General features: G+C 42.2%; 1 protein-coding gene across 1 annotated transcript in view; it reads left to right on the top strand.

Moving 5' to 3' along the window:
- ttn.2 (titin, tandem duplicate 2) overlaps positions 1-16,026 on the top strand; it is a 182,173-nt gene that overhangs the window by 59,654 nt on the left and 106,493 nt on the right. The window contains exons 81-105 of the mRNA XM_078795414.1: positions 649-832; positions 916-999; positions 1,081-1,348; positions 1,531-1,791; positions 2,128-2,337; positions 2,419-2,496; positions 2,578-2,604; positions 3,155-3,211; positions 3,294-3,338; positions 4,795-4,860; positions 5,004-5,069; positions 5,208-5,279; positions 5,355-5,423; positions 5,606-5,755; positions 5,866-6,075; positions 6,186-6,281; positions 6,450-6,548; positions 6,706-10,089; positions 10,306-10,380; positions 10,539-11,351; positions 11,512-11,565; positions 15,156-15,221; positions 15,339-15,407; positions 15,514-15,603; positions 15,831-15,875. Coding sequence (XP_078651540.1) covers positions 649-832; positions 916-999; positions 1,081-1,348; positions 1,531-1,791; positions 2,128-2,337; positions 2,419-2,496; positions 2,578-2,604; positions 3,155-3,211; positions 3,294-3,338; positions 4,795-4,860; positions 5,004-5,069; positions 5,208-5,279; positions 5,355-5,423; positions 5,606-5,755; positions 5,866-6,075; positions 6,186-6,281; positions 6,450-6,548; positions 6,706-10,089; positions 10,306-10,380; positions 10,539-11,351; positions 11,512-11,565; positions 15,156-15,221; positions 15,339-15,407; positions 15,514-15,603; positions 15,831-15,875 — 6,638 coding nt within the window. The remainder of the gene's footprint in view (positions 1-648; positions 833-915; positions 1,000-1,080; positions 1,349-1,530; positions 1,792-2,127; positions 2,338-2,418; positions 2,497-2,577; positions 2,605-3,154; positions 3,212-3,293; positions 3,339-4,794; positions 4,861-5,003; positions 5,070-5,207; positions 5,280-5,354; positions 5,424-5,605; positions 5,756-5,865; positions 6,076-6,185; positions 6,282-6,449; positions 6,549-6,705; positions 10,090-10,305; positions 10,381-10,538; positions 11,352-11,511; positions 11,566-15,155; positions 15,222-15,338; positions 15,408-15,513; positions 15,604-15,830; positions 15,876-16,026) is intronic.

Below are 16,026 nucleotides of genomic sequence, written 5' to 3' on the forward strand. Positions count from 1 at the left end.
ATAGGTATAAATGTGAGTGTGAATGGTTGTTTGTCTATATGTGCCCTGTGATTGGCTGGCGACCAGTCCAGGGTGTACCCCGCCTCTCGCCCAAAAGACAACTGGGATAGGCTCCAGCACCCCCGCAACCCTCGTGAGGAAAAAAGCGGTAGAAAATGAATGAATGAATGAATACAAGGCCAACAACTGCCGAGTCAGGCTAATGCATCATTTGTTGTGCCATTGATTGCCTCGATGCCGCCTGGGCAACATCTAAGTAGGCAAATCTTGCACAACATGTAGTACATGCTGATCAGGAAAACCTCAGTCACATGCTGGGCTGTCTTTTATCTTTTACTGATGGAGATGATGGGCTGTGCTGGCATTTCCATGCCAAGACTGCAACCCTGCTGACCAACTACAAAAAACATCTCACCTCTGTGCTTGCCAACAACGTTTTGATCAAATATTTATTTTCCCCACTGTATGCATCTAAACTGAATTGAAATGCAGATACATGTGATTTGTTGGAACATCTTATTTTGAAATGTCCAAACAATCCCACAAACCTGGGTGGAGTGCAGAGGACTACAGTATGATGTCTCATGGTTTTGTATGCAAGACAAAATTCAGTGTGCATTTTAAACCTTAAACCTGTTTGGCCCGCAGGACTCCGTCCAAGCAGAAGAGTCCCGAGACAGATAAAGACATTGACATTGTGGAACTGCTGAGGAACGTGGACCCCAAAGAGTATGAGAAATACGCTCGCATGTACGGTATCACCGACTACCGAGGACTGTTGCAGGCTATTGAGCAGCTCAAGCAGGAGAAATCAGAAGAAAGTGGAAGACCGGTCAGAGCAACAGTTGCTAGACATTATGATGCACAGGTAGAACAGGGACTAACCATTGTGGCTGTTGTTGTTGTTGTTGACAGGAAGTGGAACGTGCACCGAGAGAGTCTGATGAGGACATGGCACGACTGGTAGCCGACCTGCAGAAAAGAATGGAGCGGACCGAGGTCAGTCGACAGCAGCAACGACAGCTGGTCCATAGCCCGAACACATTTCTGACAGGACATGTCCTTTTGTCCCGTCTGCAGCCCGTCACCGTCGTGAAGGACATCTCGGATCAGTCTGTCTTGGCGGACAATGTGGCGGTGTTTGAGTGCGAGATCAAGATCAACTACCCTGAGATTACTCTGTCCTGGTACAAAGGCACCCAGAAACTGGATACTGGTGCCAAGTATGACATCATCATCAACGGAGATTGCCACCTGCTGAAAATTAAGCAGTGCCAAGTGTCCGACCAGGGCAACTACAGGGTGGTGTGCGGGCCGCATATCTCCAGTGCCAAGCTCACAGTCATGGGTCAGTTCTCTGCTGGGTCCTGTTTAGTTAATTTAAGACCAGTTTGTAGATGTTAGTATGAGAGAAAAACAGAAATAGCCAGGAATCACCACTAAATATTACCATATTCAATAAGATAGGATATTTGTCTACATGTGATTTGACATTTGATTGACAGGAGCTCTGTTATTCTGCTCTTTCAGAGCCTGAGGTGGAGAAGCACCTGCAGGACACATCGGGTAAGGAAGGCCAGTCGTGTACGCTGTCTTGTCAGTTGTCCATCCCTAACGTAGAGGCTCAGTGGTTTAAGAACGGACAGCAGTTAGAAATGAAGGGCAGGTTCACGTCCGAGGTCAAACACAAGGTTCAGAAGCTTCATATCAGAGACCTGAAGACTGACGATCAGGGAAGATACACCTGCAGGTACCAGCACCTGCAATCTTCGGCGGACCTCTGGGTGGAAGGTTTGTGTCTGGAAACCTCCTTGACTTTGTGCTGGATGCTCATTCACTAACCCTCTTCTGGTATCCCCTCATCAAACCCGAGACTAATCTGGGACTAGTTTTTTTGTCCTCCTCTTTCGGGGATTGTCTCCTTCTTCCTTAACATCTCACTCAATATTTTCAACATCATCCCACTGGTTTTTGTATTCCATCTACCTTGCTTCGAGTCCATCAATCCATCATCCTAACATCCTCTGATGGTCCCTGCTAACCTTCATGTGGATGTTGTGTTCTTTACTTGACTCTCCCGTGCCTTCTCAGCTGTGACAAACGCGTTCACGTCTTTGTCTCTTTTAGTCGAACAAATTCATTTCACCAAACGTATCCACAATGTCGAAGTCAGCGAGCGCCAGGCAGCCACCTTCGAGTGCGAGGTGTCCTTTGACAACGCTATCGTGTCGTGGTACAAAGATACCTGGGAACTGAAAGAATGCCCTAAGTATAACTTTCGAAGTGAGGGGCGAAGACATTTCATGGTCATCCGAAACGTGACCGTTGAAGACGAAGGTGCGTAGAGCGCCACAGAGGCCCGTGACATTTATCCTTGTGTTTTTTCATGACTGGAGTGTTCATGGTCGTCCCATGTAGGCGTGTACTCGGTGATTGTGAGGTTGGAGCCCAGAGGAGAGGCTAAGAGCACAGCTGAGCTTTATTTGTCTGGCAAAGGTACAGTTAATAGTCAGGCGCCAATTTTAGATTGATTTCTTTCCGTATTTAACGACTTCTTCGCTCTTCCCCTTTTCACAGAGATCCAAATAGCAATGGTTCCCTTTGGTAAGTATTGTCTTTCTTAGAACAGTCAGGTGTTTGTCTTTGGCTGAGCCTCGCTTTCACTCTCTTATTCACGACTACGAACAAAAACAAGAATTTCTTGTCTTGACGTTTTTTTTTATGTAAATGTCAAGAATGTGAACTTTGAACTGTCTCATGTCGGACCAGAGGCACTGAAGCTCCAAGCAGACATCTTGAATTTTAGCTACCTCTTTGTGGTTATCTGTTTTGTTGTCTGGTTCAATGTTTTCAATGTGTTGGTATTACTGTATTGTAGTACTTCTTCAACAATCAAGGGAACTGTAAATGTCATGCTTGTTCAGTTAAGCAATAGAAAGACTACTTCACAAATCAATCCACACCCCCAATATAATTACAGGCTATATTTGTGACAAGCAGTATTTATACAACTAAATAAGTCACTTTCTACTATTGATGCTTTAGCATAAAGGTTGAGCAGTGGGAGCCTCCCGCAACCTTACATTTATCTGCACTTCAGATAAAGAAAATGTTATGTTTTTTAAATGAAACAAATGCCTTCATTTGGCTGTAGATGTGCAAGACTCGTCAGTTCAGAGGCCCGAGGCGCCGTCGTCAGTAGAGATTCAAGGTAAGACGGAGCGCAGCCTTCAACACCAAGACATTTGAAGTTGGGAATAATGTCGGTGTGTCTGTTGTCTTTTCTTCTAAAGAATCGACTGAATTCTATCAATACAAAGAAGAAATTGAACAAACAGGTATTCCCGCTCATTCTTATTTGAGTCAGTGCTTTCATAAGAACTGGAGTTTGCATGTTATCCCCATTTTTCCGGTTTCCTCCCACATTCCAAAAACATGTTAGGTTAATTGGTAATTGTCCATAGGTATGAATGTGAGTGTGAATGGTTGTTTGTCTATATGTGCCCTGTGATTGGCTGGCGACCCGTCCAGGGTGTACCCCGCCTCTTGCCCAAAAGACAGCTGGGATAGGCTCCAGCATGCCTGCAACCCTCGTAATGATAAGCGGTATAGAAAATAGATGGATGGATGTTTACCTTGTAAAAAGCCACTCAATCAGAGTTCACCAAACTTTCCCCCTGGAGTTGCATGTAGAAGAATTGAAGGTTCTCGGGTGTTTTAATATTTTTCATATTTTATAAAGAAGCTGGTCCAGTGTGGGTCAAGATAAGCAAAGCTGTTGAATAAACATAAAGAAAAAACAGCCCACTTCTCAGCTTTGTGATACAGACAACAAAGAGATCATTATTATTATTATTAGAAGTAGTACTATTTGTAGTTGTATTTATTACTACTACTATTGTTATTTATATATGAAATTATTTCAACATTTCCGAAAAGGTGTAGGTAAAAGCCAAGCCTCTTTAATCGTACCTCTTCTTCATCACTCCACAATTACTGGTAATAAAGTTAATAAGGTTTGTAAATACTTTCTTCAATATTAATCAAATGAATAAATAAAGCAATCAAGAGCAAAATAAAAATATATATATTATTGTTTATTTCTATAATTATTATTTACTACTGCTATTAATATTACTATAATGATTTACTACTACTAATATTATTTCATGATTATTTTTAAAAAATTAAATAATTTTTGATGGCTTTAACTAAAAAAAATGTAGCAAACCTTGCAAAGTTACAAGTTACAAAGTTTGTGTATCTTTATCATGATGCACAAAAATCATCAAGACAGTATTGTGTGAGACATGCAGGTAGCCAGCCATTTTGGTTTGCAGGTGCAATTTTTGCAAATGGCCCTAGGGCCGCACTTTGGAGTGTTTGATCTTTGAATGCAAAGTCAAGACGTTCTGCATCAGTATGGGATACTGTACAGTATGTGTCACTTTTATTTCTACACAATGCAGTATTATCTTTTTTGTTTCATACTGCAAAAAAATTAGTAGGCTTATTTGCCCAAAAATTCATGTTTCCTTGTCCTTTCTTGCGTCCACATAATCGTCTTCATGTTTAAACTTGTGAGATTTTCTTCATTGGAACTGGACAAAGAAGTGGAGGCCTTCATTCTATCCCTCTTTGCTTCCTGTTGTTGTCTCCTCACATTTCATGTGTACAGGATTTGACCCCTACAGTCAGGTTCTGTAGTTGACGTGGTTCTGATGCACAGATCTCGACCACCATGCTTCAAAACAACAACTTATCATGGTTTTTTATGTGTTTCCCATCCAATAGTTGTCCAGGAGAGAGTGGAGACACAGGAAGTGATATTGGAAGTGAAAGAGGAAAAGGCTATCAAAGGTACCTACTAGTCCTGCCCTCTGCTACTAAAATCTTCTACAAATGTCTCACTCTCACCACCGTCGTCATCCCTTCCTTCCTTGCTCCTTGTCCTTGTCTCATCCTCTTTCTGTCTGATGCTAACGTAATGAGTTTCTTTTAAGTGGCCAAAGTCGAGGAGCAAGAAATCAAGTTGGTGACAGCTGAGGAGGAATCGGCACTACCAAAAGGTACCATCATCATCCATGATGGTTCATTTTGTATTTCAACCTTTAGCCAGGCTGTATTGTAGCTGGAGTACATGAGAGATTGTCTTGTACCCGGTGTACATGAGAGCCTGTGGCCTGACTCAACTGTTGATACTGTAGTGACCAGAGAAACAGTGGAGGAGAAGCTTCCTGTAGTTTCAGTTCCAGAGAAGAAAGTTCCTGCTATTAAAGGTAGCACTTCATTCACTTTTCTGGCATCTGTTTATTTGTCCTTGATTTCTAACATTTCTGACTGTATCTTCAAAGAACCGGAGGAGCTTAAAAAGCCGAAAGCTGTTCCCTCGCCACCACTGGAGCCCAGCGTTCCAAAAAAAGGTACACTTGATCTCTCCCGCTGGTGGTCTCTCACCTCTTGTTGCTTCAGTTGTGTTGTACGTCCACGATGTTGCAAACTGTCACTCTGTCTGTCACTCTTTAAGTGTGCTGTCCGAACCTTTGGACATGCACCCCATCTGTGTGTGCTAACATTAGTTAATATTTGTGTTGCTCACCTGAAGATGAGCCCAAGCCTCAGGTACCAGCTGAGCCTAAAAAGTTGGTCCCTGCTGCTAAGCCAGAACCTGAAGCCAAAGTTACACCAAAGGCTGAGCCAGAGCCAGAAGCTAAGCCAGCACCACTGAAGAAGCCGAAATCGCCGCCTACAAAAGGTACTTTCTGTCTTGTCTGGCTAATTTCTACCTTGTCTCTGTATGTGTGTGTGTGATTCTAAAATGGGAGCCCGTCTTTGAATATCAAACACTGTGAATATTGCTTTAAGTCCCGGAAGAACCTACCAAGATAAAGTCAGAACCTGAACCCAAAACACCAAAAACAGAGCCAGAAAAAAGAAAAGAGCAAGTGAGTAAACCCGAGGAGCCAGTGCCTTTGGTGCCACCCAAACCAGAGCCTGTCGTGAAAAAAGATGAATCACCAGAGGTGAAGGTGTCGAAAATAGAACCACCAGCACCAAAGGAACCCGCCAAGAAAGGTACACTCCATCAACCTATGGACCTCTTTGTCTTCTTAACTCCTGACTCTCAGTGTCCATCTTGAATTCTTGAAATCATACCGTACATAATGTAAGATTGTATTTCAAAGTGCCAGAGAAACCAGTCAAGAAGGAGGCTGCTGCAGCCCCACAGAAGGTCGACAGAAAAGAAGAAGCACCGCAGAAGAAGCCTGTGGTCACCAAAGGTACCTGAAGCTTAGCCGTTGGTCATTCATTCCAAGCCCCTGCTTCTTAGGGCTCAATCTTTAAGTCACCTTAAATGCTGGTTGTGTGTTGCGCTAACCTCTCTATTATCCTCATCGCATGTTTTGTGTGTCCTCCTCTTTAATTTCTTTCAATGGTCTTCTTTCAAGTTCCTGTGGAGGCAAAAATAGCAGATGAGCCAAAAGCAGCCAAGAAACCAGAAGCTGCTGTGGTTCCGCCCAAACCAGAGCCAGCAGAGCGAGAACGAGGTACACTGATGTTTCTTACTCTCATGACCTCAAGGAAGACGGTTATGAGATGTTTTATCTCTAACATTAACTTGTTTAACTCTGTGTGAGTGTGTGCGCCAGCACGTTCTTCTGCTCTTCATGTACTCTGCATGTTGTTCTTCAAAACTTCTTCAAGATTTGGAGCCCAAACCTGATCTTGTTTGTGAAGATGAGCCTGTACCTCAAAAAGAACTTCAGAAGACACTTGATGAGGTTGTGATGTCACTGACTACAGAAAAGAGTCTTCCTCCTGACATAGTACATGACAAGCTTCCAGAGAAAACACATGATACAGTACCAGAGAAACTTCAAGATAGACAGCCTGAGAAAGTACCTCAAAAGCTTCCAGAGAGAATACATGAGAAGGTACCAGAGAAGCTTCCAGAGGAAACACACCAAAAAGTACCGGAGAAGGTTGCAGATAGAAAACCTGAGAAGGTACCTAAAAATCTTCCAGGTAAAGCGCCTGAGAAAGTATCAGAGAACCTTTCAAATCAAACAAGTGAGAAAACAACAGATACGCTTTTAGATAAAACACATGACAAATCACCTGAGAAGCATCCTTATAAAAAAACAGAGAAAGTACCTGAGAAGCTTCCAGAAGAAACACACGAGAAAGTACCACAGAAGCTTCCAGTGAGAAAACCTGAGGAAGTATTAGAGAAGCTTCCAGATCAAATACATGACAAAACAACAGAGAAGCTTCCAGATCGAACTCATGAAAAGGTACCTGAGAAGCTTACAGGTAGAAAACCTGAGAAAGTACTGGAGAAGCTTCCAGATCAGATAAATGACAAAACACCTGAGAAGCTTCCAGATCGAACTCATGAAAAAGTACCTGACAAGCTTCCAGATAGAAAACTTGAGAAGCTTCCAGAGAAAACAAATGAGAACTTGTCAGAGACGCTTCCAGATAGACAACCTGAGATACTACCTGACAAGCTTGCAGGTAGAAAACCAGAGAAGCTTCCAGATAAAACAGATGAGAAACTTCCAGAGAAGCTTCCAGATAGACAACCTGAGATACTACCTGAGAAGCTTCCAGAAGAAACGTACGAGACATTACCAGAGAAGCTTCCAGTGACAAAACCTGAGAAAGTACTTGAGAAGCTTCCACATCAGATAAATGACAAAACAGACAAGCTTCCAGATAGAAAAACTGACAAAGTACCAGAGAAGCTTCAAGATCAAACTCATGACAAAGTACCTGAGAAGCTTCCAGACAGAAAACCAGAGAAGCTTCCAGAAGAACCACATGAGACTGTACCAGAGAAGCTTCCAAAGAGAAAACCTGAGAAAGTACTAGAAAAGGTTCCAGATACAAAAACTGAGAAAGTACCTGAGAAGCTTCCAGATAGAAAACCAGAGACGCTTCCAGATAGAAAAACTGAGAAAGTACCTGAGAAGCTTCCAGATAGAAAAACTGAGAAAGTACCTGAGAAGCTTCCAGATAGAAAAACTGAGAAAGTACCTGAGAAGCTTCCAGATAGAAAACCAGAGACACTTCCAGATAGAAAAACTGAGAAAGTACCTGAGAAGCTTCCAGATAGAAAACCAGAGAAAGTTCCAGATAAAACAAAGGAGAAAAAGCCTGATAAGCTTCCAGATAGAAAAACTGACAAAGTACCAGAGAAGCTTCAAGATCAAACTCATGACAAAGTACCTGACAAGCTTCCAGACAGAAAACCAGAGAAGCTTCCAGAAGAACCACACGAGAATATACCAGAGAAGCTTCCAAGTAGAAAACCTGAGAAAGTACTAGAAAAGCTTCCAGATACAAAAACTGAGAAAGTACCTGAGAAGCTTCCAGATAGAAAACCAGAGAAGCTTCCAGATACAAAAACTGAGAAAGTACTAGAAAAGCTTCCAGATACAAAAACTGAGAAAGTACCTGAGAAGCCTCCAGATAGAAAAACTGAGAAAGTACTAGAAAAGCTTCCAGATACAAAAACTGAGAAAGTACCTGAGAAGCTTCCAGATAGAAAACCAGAGAAGCTTCCAGATACAAAAACTGAGAAAGTACTAGAAAAGCTTCCAGATACAAAAACTGAGAAAGTACCTGAGAAGCTTCCAGATAGAAAACCAGAGAAGCTTCCAGATACAAAAACTGAGAAAGTACTAGAAAAGCTTCCAGATACAAAAACTGAGAAAGTACCTGAGAAGCCTCCAGATAGAAAAACTGAGAAAGTACCTGAGAAGCTTCCAGACAGAAAAGCAGAGAAGCTTCCAGATAAAACAAATGAGAACCTGTCAGAGACGCTTCCAGATAGACAACCTGAGATACTACCTGACAAGCTTGCAGGTAGAAAACCAGAGAAGCTTCCAGATAAAACAAATAAGAAACTTCCAGAGAAGCTTCCAGATAGACAACCTGAGATACTACCTGATAAGCTTCCAGAAGAACCACACGAGAATGTACCAGAGAAGCTTCCAGTGAGAAAACCTGAGAAAGTACTTGAAAAGCTTCCAGATAGAAAAACTGAGAATGTACCTGAGAGGCTTCCAGATATAAAACCAGAGAAACTTCCAGATAAAACAAAGGAGAAAATGCCTGAGAAGCTTCCAGATAGAAAACCAGAGAAACTTCCAGATAAAACAAAGGAGAAAATGCCTGAGAAGCTTCCAGAAGAACCACACCAGAATGTACCAGGGAAGCTTCCAGTGAGAAAACCTGAGAAAGTACTAGAAAAGCTTCCAGATCAAATAGATGAGAAAACATCGTGGAAGCTTCCAGATAGAAAAACTGAGAATGTACCTGAAAAGCTTCCAGGTAGAAAATCAGAGAAGCTTCCTGATAAAACAAAGGAGAAAATGCCTGAGAAGCTTCCAGAAAAGAAACCTGAACTAGAACCCAAGAAGCTTCCAGAAGAACCACACCAGAATGTACCAGAGAAGCTTCCGGTTAGAAAACCTGAGAAAGTACTAGAGATGCTTCCAGATCAAATAGATGAAAAAACACCAGAAAAGCTTCCAGATAAAAAACAAGAGAAGCTACCAACTGAAACAAAGGCGAAAATGCCAGAGAAGCTTCCAGATAGAGAACCAGAGAAAGTACCTCAGAAGCTTCCAGATAAAACACATGACAAAGTAGCAGAGACACCTTCTCATAAAACAAATGAGAAAACGCCAGAGAAGCTTCCAGAGAAGGTACCTGAGAAGCTTACACATCAAACCCACAAGAAAGTACCTGAGAATCTTACAGGTACAAATCATGAGAAGGTATCTGATAAAACACATGTCAAAGTACATGAGAAGCTTCCAGAGAAAACACATGACAATGAACCAGAGAAACCTTCTCAGATTGCTGAGAAAGATCTGACACCCCAGACGATGGGGGAAGACTTCTTTGGCAAAGTGTCTGAAAATGTTGCAGAGAAGCCAACAGGAGGTGGCGTTTTTGAGAAGAACGCACATAAATATGAGATGATTGCCACGTTGACACATGAGAAGGAACTATCTGATGAAATATTCTCTGGAGTTGTTGAAGTCAAGGAAGAAGTAGCAGAACATTCAGCCACAGGTACAGCGAAGGCAAAACATTCTTGATTCTTTTTGTTCTTTTTCATGCATGCTATGTCATGAACTCTGACCTCTTCTGGAATGTCAGACTGACCTCTTATTTTGACAGCTGTTCCTCTGTGCTCTTTAGTTTGTGGCATTTGATTGTCTAATTAACTTGTCTTATTTCTGCTTTCTTCTGCTGTCTCTTGGATTGCAAACCTGTTTCACATTGAAGACGTAGAAAGGATTGCAAAGATTCGACCTTCAGAGGTTGAACAAGAGAAACAGAAACTTTCTCCTCCAGAAAAAGGTATAGAACAAGTGAAAACTGGACGGACAATTTGGAAATATGACACGAGGCATTTAATTAATTGTCTGTTGTTGTTATGTCTAACACTTGTCTTTGTGCTTTTGTCATCACTTCTTGGCGCCGCTACATGACGCCTCATCTTCATCTTTTTGCTTCAGAGCGGCTCATTGAAATTGAGCAGCAACAGGAACTTTATGTGGTGACAGAGCGCTTGTCTCCCACAGAGGGGCCGTTGCCCTATGAGGAGGTGGGAGAAGAACATGCCCAAGTGACGTATGAGAAGTCACCTATGGGCCATGTGAAGGCTTCGTTGGCTCAGGTGGAAGTCTTGACTGAGACGCAAACACAAAAAAATGAAATGTCTGAATTGGTTCCGGAACCAATCAAAAATCTAAATGCTGATGGCGCCCGGGAGTATAAAAGTGAGCAATCTCCAGCGGAGGACCCTACAAAAGACAAACCGAGGATAAAAGTCAGACAGGAGAGGAAAGACACACGCCTGTCAGGCAAAAAGCAGAGCACAGTCAAGAAGGAAGAAACAACTCTTCAAAGAGAAACCAAGGCCAAAACTGCGAAAGATGACGTACACACCACGACAATACCGACTGTCACAGGTAAACAGGAAGTAGAGTCAGACATTATTCCAGTTTCTTTGAGGACCAAACAAAGTCCAACTCCAGAAGAGAGTGTTGTGGTTGAGCCCAGTGACATGCTAACAGACAAGTCGTCAAAAAGACACAAGATAGCTGAGAAGAAACAAACATCTGACAAGCTCATTGACAAAAAAACTCAAATAGAACCAGTGTCCGTGTCGGACATCCATCCTCAGCAAACCAAAACGATCAGACACCAGAAAACCCGAGAAGAAGAATCAAGTCCACAATTGGAAGACACCGTTCAAAAGAAACCTTCAGTCACCGCCAGAAAAAGCCAAGTGATGGAAGAAATTCCTTTGGAACCTACTCCCAAAGGTACAGTTTACGTGCAGTCTTGATGTGCAACCATCAGGGGTCATTACTTCAGCCTAATTCCATCACTCTTTCTTCCTCATTTCTCATTTTGATTCTCACACAGAAACTTCTTTCTTGATTTGTTTCCACCTGACTATTAACATCTTGCGTTTTTTTAAAGAGGCCAAGATGTTTCCTGCTCATCCGGAGATGCTGGAAAGAGAAGCTGAGAGAGGTAGAGCGGCAGTAACGTCTGTTGTCTTTTCGTCCACTTGAAACTAATATGTCGATGTTGTCTTGTCCTAATCTCTTGGCACCGCTTCATGGTGCTTTTCGCTTCGCTTTACCCCACAATCCTCCTCCTCTAGTGTCTGTGGGAGGAGTACAAAGTGAGGTGCTGAGCAGCATCTTCTCTGAGAAGACAACTCGTGTCCACAAAAAATCGACAAGAGAAGAAGAAGAAGAAGAAGAAGACCATGACAAAAATGGCTCACTGCACAAATCAGATGAAACTTCAGAACCTGGAATCGTAAAATCTGTTACTGATGGTTCTGAGACAACGGCCGAAAAGTCTTCAGGAATTAGTAAAAGTTTTGATGGTTCAAGACTTAAATTTGATAAGAAACAACAGCAGGTAACCAATGAGGCAGATATGAGGCTAGTACACAAAGACAAACCTGAAGATATAAAATCCACATCAATCATCAGGACAAGCAGTGAATTTCCAGATAAACATGAGCAGGAGGAAAAGCGTGCGAGAAACAAAGCTTTTGAACTTGAGTGTGCGCAGGTACATTTAGCAGGCAAACAGCTTGTTCAGAACACAACCAGGGAGACAACAGATTCCCTTTCAGAAGAACATCATGAAACTGACAGTGAGGAACCAACTAAAAACGAAGGTGCCTTTACTAAGAAAATACTATCCCCAGCTTTATTAGTGAGAGGTGAGATCATAGCAAAATCTATAGAAGTTGGAAAACTTCAACCTGGAAAGGAGCTGGAGCAAGCAGAACATGGTGGACAGCATGGGTTCTTTTATAGACCTGAGAAGACATTGATAGTTTCACCTGACAACATTTATCTACAAGAAGTGGAGGAGAAGGACTATGAAAACCAGATGGAAACATCCATAAAGGAGAAGGATGTCGACGAAGACCTGACGTTGATGACGTCTCATACTGACACAATCCAGATACTAGTGGAAGCTGAAGGTGACTCCACCCAATCTAAAGTTGTAGACATTAGTGCATTGAGTGAAGTCAAATTGGATCAGCAGGAGAATTTCAAAGAAGCACCAAAAGATGAAACCTTCAACCTCAGTCCTCTAAAAGATTCAGAGCATGTGGGTATAGAAGTCTTGGATCCTAATCAGGAACCTTGTGTTGATGAATCTACAAAGAACCTGACATCAATGAGGGAGACCACTAGCATCGCTCAAGACACAATCTTTGAAGTTGATTCACTTTATCAGATGGAGACAGCAGGGTCAGCTGGGATCTTACCAGATGCTTGTGAACCTGAAGATAAGGGATTATTAATTTCTCACTCAGAATTAACATCTCCAAAGATACAACATCTTCTTTTGCCTGGAAGTGACACAGATCTCATTGGCCAAGCCTCATCGACGGGGGTCAGGGCTGAAGAACAAACCCACTATCTTGAGAAGACAACAATCTCCAAGGACTCGGTAGAATCAGAAAAATCACTGGAGCTGAGATCAGCTAAAACTCTTAAGGTGCCTCTGAAAACTGAAAAGCAACTAGAAGAAGTGCTGGTTTATCCTCATATTTATGAGTCTAAAACTAAACAGGGGCAGAGACAGATGCAGACGCTTGATGAACCTGTTGCCAGACTGGTCAACATGAATGAAAGTCAGGCAACGACAGTTCTCGAGGAGAATGGTGGACATCAGAAGGTTGAGGAGATCCCTCAACCACACAACCAACAGGACTTTTGTAAAGAGATCTTGGATGACAATTCTTCATATGAAACATCTCAGACAGACAAATATTATGAAGGAGTGCCAAGACATCTCACTAATCATGATCTCTTTGAGAACAACAGGAGTGAGACGTTATCAGAAGAAAAGGTCAGCGACATTAATTCAGGCAAACAAAGAAAATCAGCAAGTCAGGGTTCATCTACAGGAATGAAAATCTCTGAGTCAAATACAACTGAGGAGGAACTGAGTGAGGTCCAGTCTTACATAGTCCCAGTAATAGTAGAGTATGGGCCCATTGCTCCTTTAGATATGGAACAGGAACTAGCAGAAACAACAACCCCAGTAATGGAGGTGGAGCCACCTCAATCTTTGATCATTGAGGGTGGGAGCTTTAGATTAGACAGTCTGCAGACAACCAGTGGGACAGTTCAGGAACCGCAGTCAACCCCAGAACACATCTATGAATCCGAGTTGATGACAACCACAGAAGGTTATATGTCATCTGACACCGTCACGGCAATTGACATTAATGACAAAACAAAAGAAACTAGTCCCAATACAGATCATATAGTTAAGCAGGACAATGCACAGAAGCAACCCATGTATCAACACTCTCTGATGATGCAAGAATCCCAGGAAAACGTTCCTGTACAGCATTCCCGAATTAAAGTAGAGACAGCAACCACACAGAACCACAGTGAAGTCCAGCCCAGAGTTTCTGTGAAAAAAGCAAAAGTAAAAGAACTTGCCTCTATGCCAGAAAAGACCTCCATAACGGAAACATTCCAGATGCCAGTAGAACTGTGTGGTGATACCATCATGGCTAAAAATGAATATGATCACATTTTAGGAAGAAAACAACAAGAAGTCTTAGCACTTTCAGAAGAGCCAGTCCCCCTCGACTCCCTTAAAGTGACAGAGGTAGAACTGAAGCAGCAAATAGAAAAAAAGAAACCTGTCCTGAATGTTGTATGTCAGAGACAACTGATCACAGAAGAAGAAGCAGGAACCCAGTTAGACTATGTCAAATCACCACAGCAGAGCACCCCTGAACATCTCATCCAAGGTGAACCAGAGAAATCAAAGACATGTTACACAACACCCCCGTCCTCCAAAGTCACCAGTCCCACAGATATCAGTCTGGAGCACATTCAGTCATCTGTAGATGACGCAGAAAGACTCCAAACAGTTTCTTTTGAGGCAGTAAAATTAGATGAAGTTGAAGTAACACCAAAAGATATATTCGGGCAGCAGGAATGTCGTAAAGATGACATCATGACAGCACACACAATAATAGAAGAGGAAACCATAAGCGACATTCGTAAAAGAGGACAATCATATGAGAATGATTTGATGGCCACAGTCAGAGAACCTTCAGTAACAGATGAAACCATACCAAAGATGGATCAGTTGGAGGCTACCTTGTGGGTAGAACCTCCTCAGAGAGCTGAAGTCCAAAGCATTAAAATGCAAGCAGCCACCGAAGAAAAAAGGCTTTCATCTCTTGGTGGGAAGCAAAATGTCTCAAGAGGTACAGAGAAGAAGAGTGTGACATGTCACCGATCACGTGTTTATGACTTGAGCACACATTATTGTCACCTCATTGATACCTCAGCGGACGTAATTTTTGTTTGTCCTTGCAAGAGGATGTCTTGTCACGTCACCCATTTCATTTGGGCACAAACAAGCATCAACCTCAACAGATTTGTGTTACCTTTTTTGGAGTTTGATGTCTCTCACATCACTTGTATTCATCAGGACAAAGGTCCAAACCAAGCACATTAACCTCTTCAGTCTCGATGTGTCTGTTTTTATTTTATGCTCCTTAGCTCTTGGTGTCAATCATGTAGACACTCTGACTGTCTTTTCGTTTCATTTCCAAGCTTCAGTGAAGGAGTCACATCTGAAGCCGGAAGAACCAGCAGTGAAGCCCGCTGCTGTCCAAGAAGGTACCTGTCACTCTTAAGACAGCATAAATCTTTCACAAGGAGACATTACAGGGGTTCTCACAAAACATCTTGCAGATGTAGATCTTTGTATTGAATTTACGTGCTTTGTATTTGAAGAGATTGAAGCACCTAGGCCAGTTGAAGACAAAATGCCTGAGCAGCTACAAACAGGAATTACGAAGCCAGGTACTGAAGAACAATACTCTTGTAGCGGCTGCTTCATACTAATGTCTTGTCTGTTTTTTTTTTTTTTTACTGCAATGTCTTATCTTTTTTTCCACACCGGAAACAGTCAAGCTTGTTGTCAAAGCCAAGGAGTCAACCAAAAAGGTTGTGGAAGAAGTAAAAACTGTCAAAGTGGATAAAGTAGCACCTGAGACAGGTAGACATGTTCTTTGGATCCTCTGAAAGGTTCTTGAATGTTACAGTGCCATGATGTTTAATAGTGTTTGTCCTGTTTTTATCGTGCATGACACTTTTTGTCAGTCCTGTTGTGTGATGTCACAGTGTTTGGACACTGTATTCATCCCAGGCCTTCTAGGCTCCACAGAGAACTACTTAATCAAATGAATCGTCTAATACCAACTTTTTTTTTAACCTTTGCATTAGATGAAGCCAAGGGTCCTGTTCAAACACCAGGAGGAGTCAAGAAAGGTAGGAAATGCACAAGCACAAATATTATCATCAGGTTATTACATTACACTTTCAGAAATACATATTTGCTTTTATAAACTCTCAGTATGTCTCTGTGTCCGTGTCCTTTGCCTTGTGTGTCGTTTGTCTCTGTGTACTTTTGACTCTTGAC

The sequence above is a fragment of the Doryrhamphus excisus genome, linkage group LG12, assembly GCF_037039965.1.
Source record: "Doryrhamphus excisus strain RoL-2023G ecotype Guam linkage group LG12, RoL_Dexc_Guam_v1.1, whole genome shotgun sequence".
In the NCBI taxonomy this organism is placed as follows: domain Eukaryota; kingdom Metazoa; phylum Chordata; class Actinopteri; order Syngnathiformes; family Syngnathidae; genus Doryrhamphus; species Doryrhamphus excisus.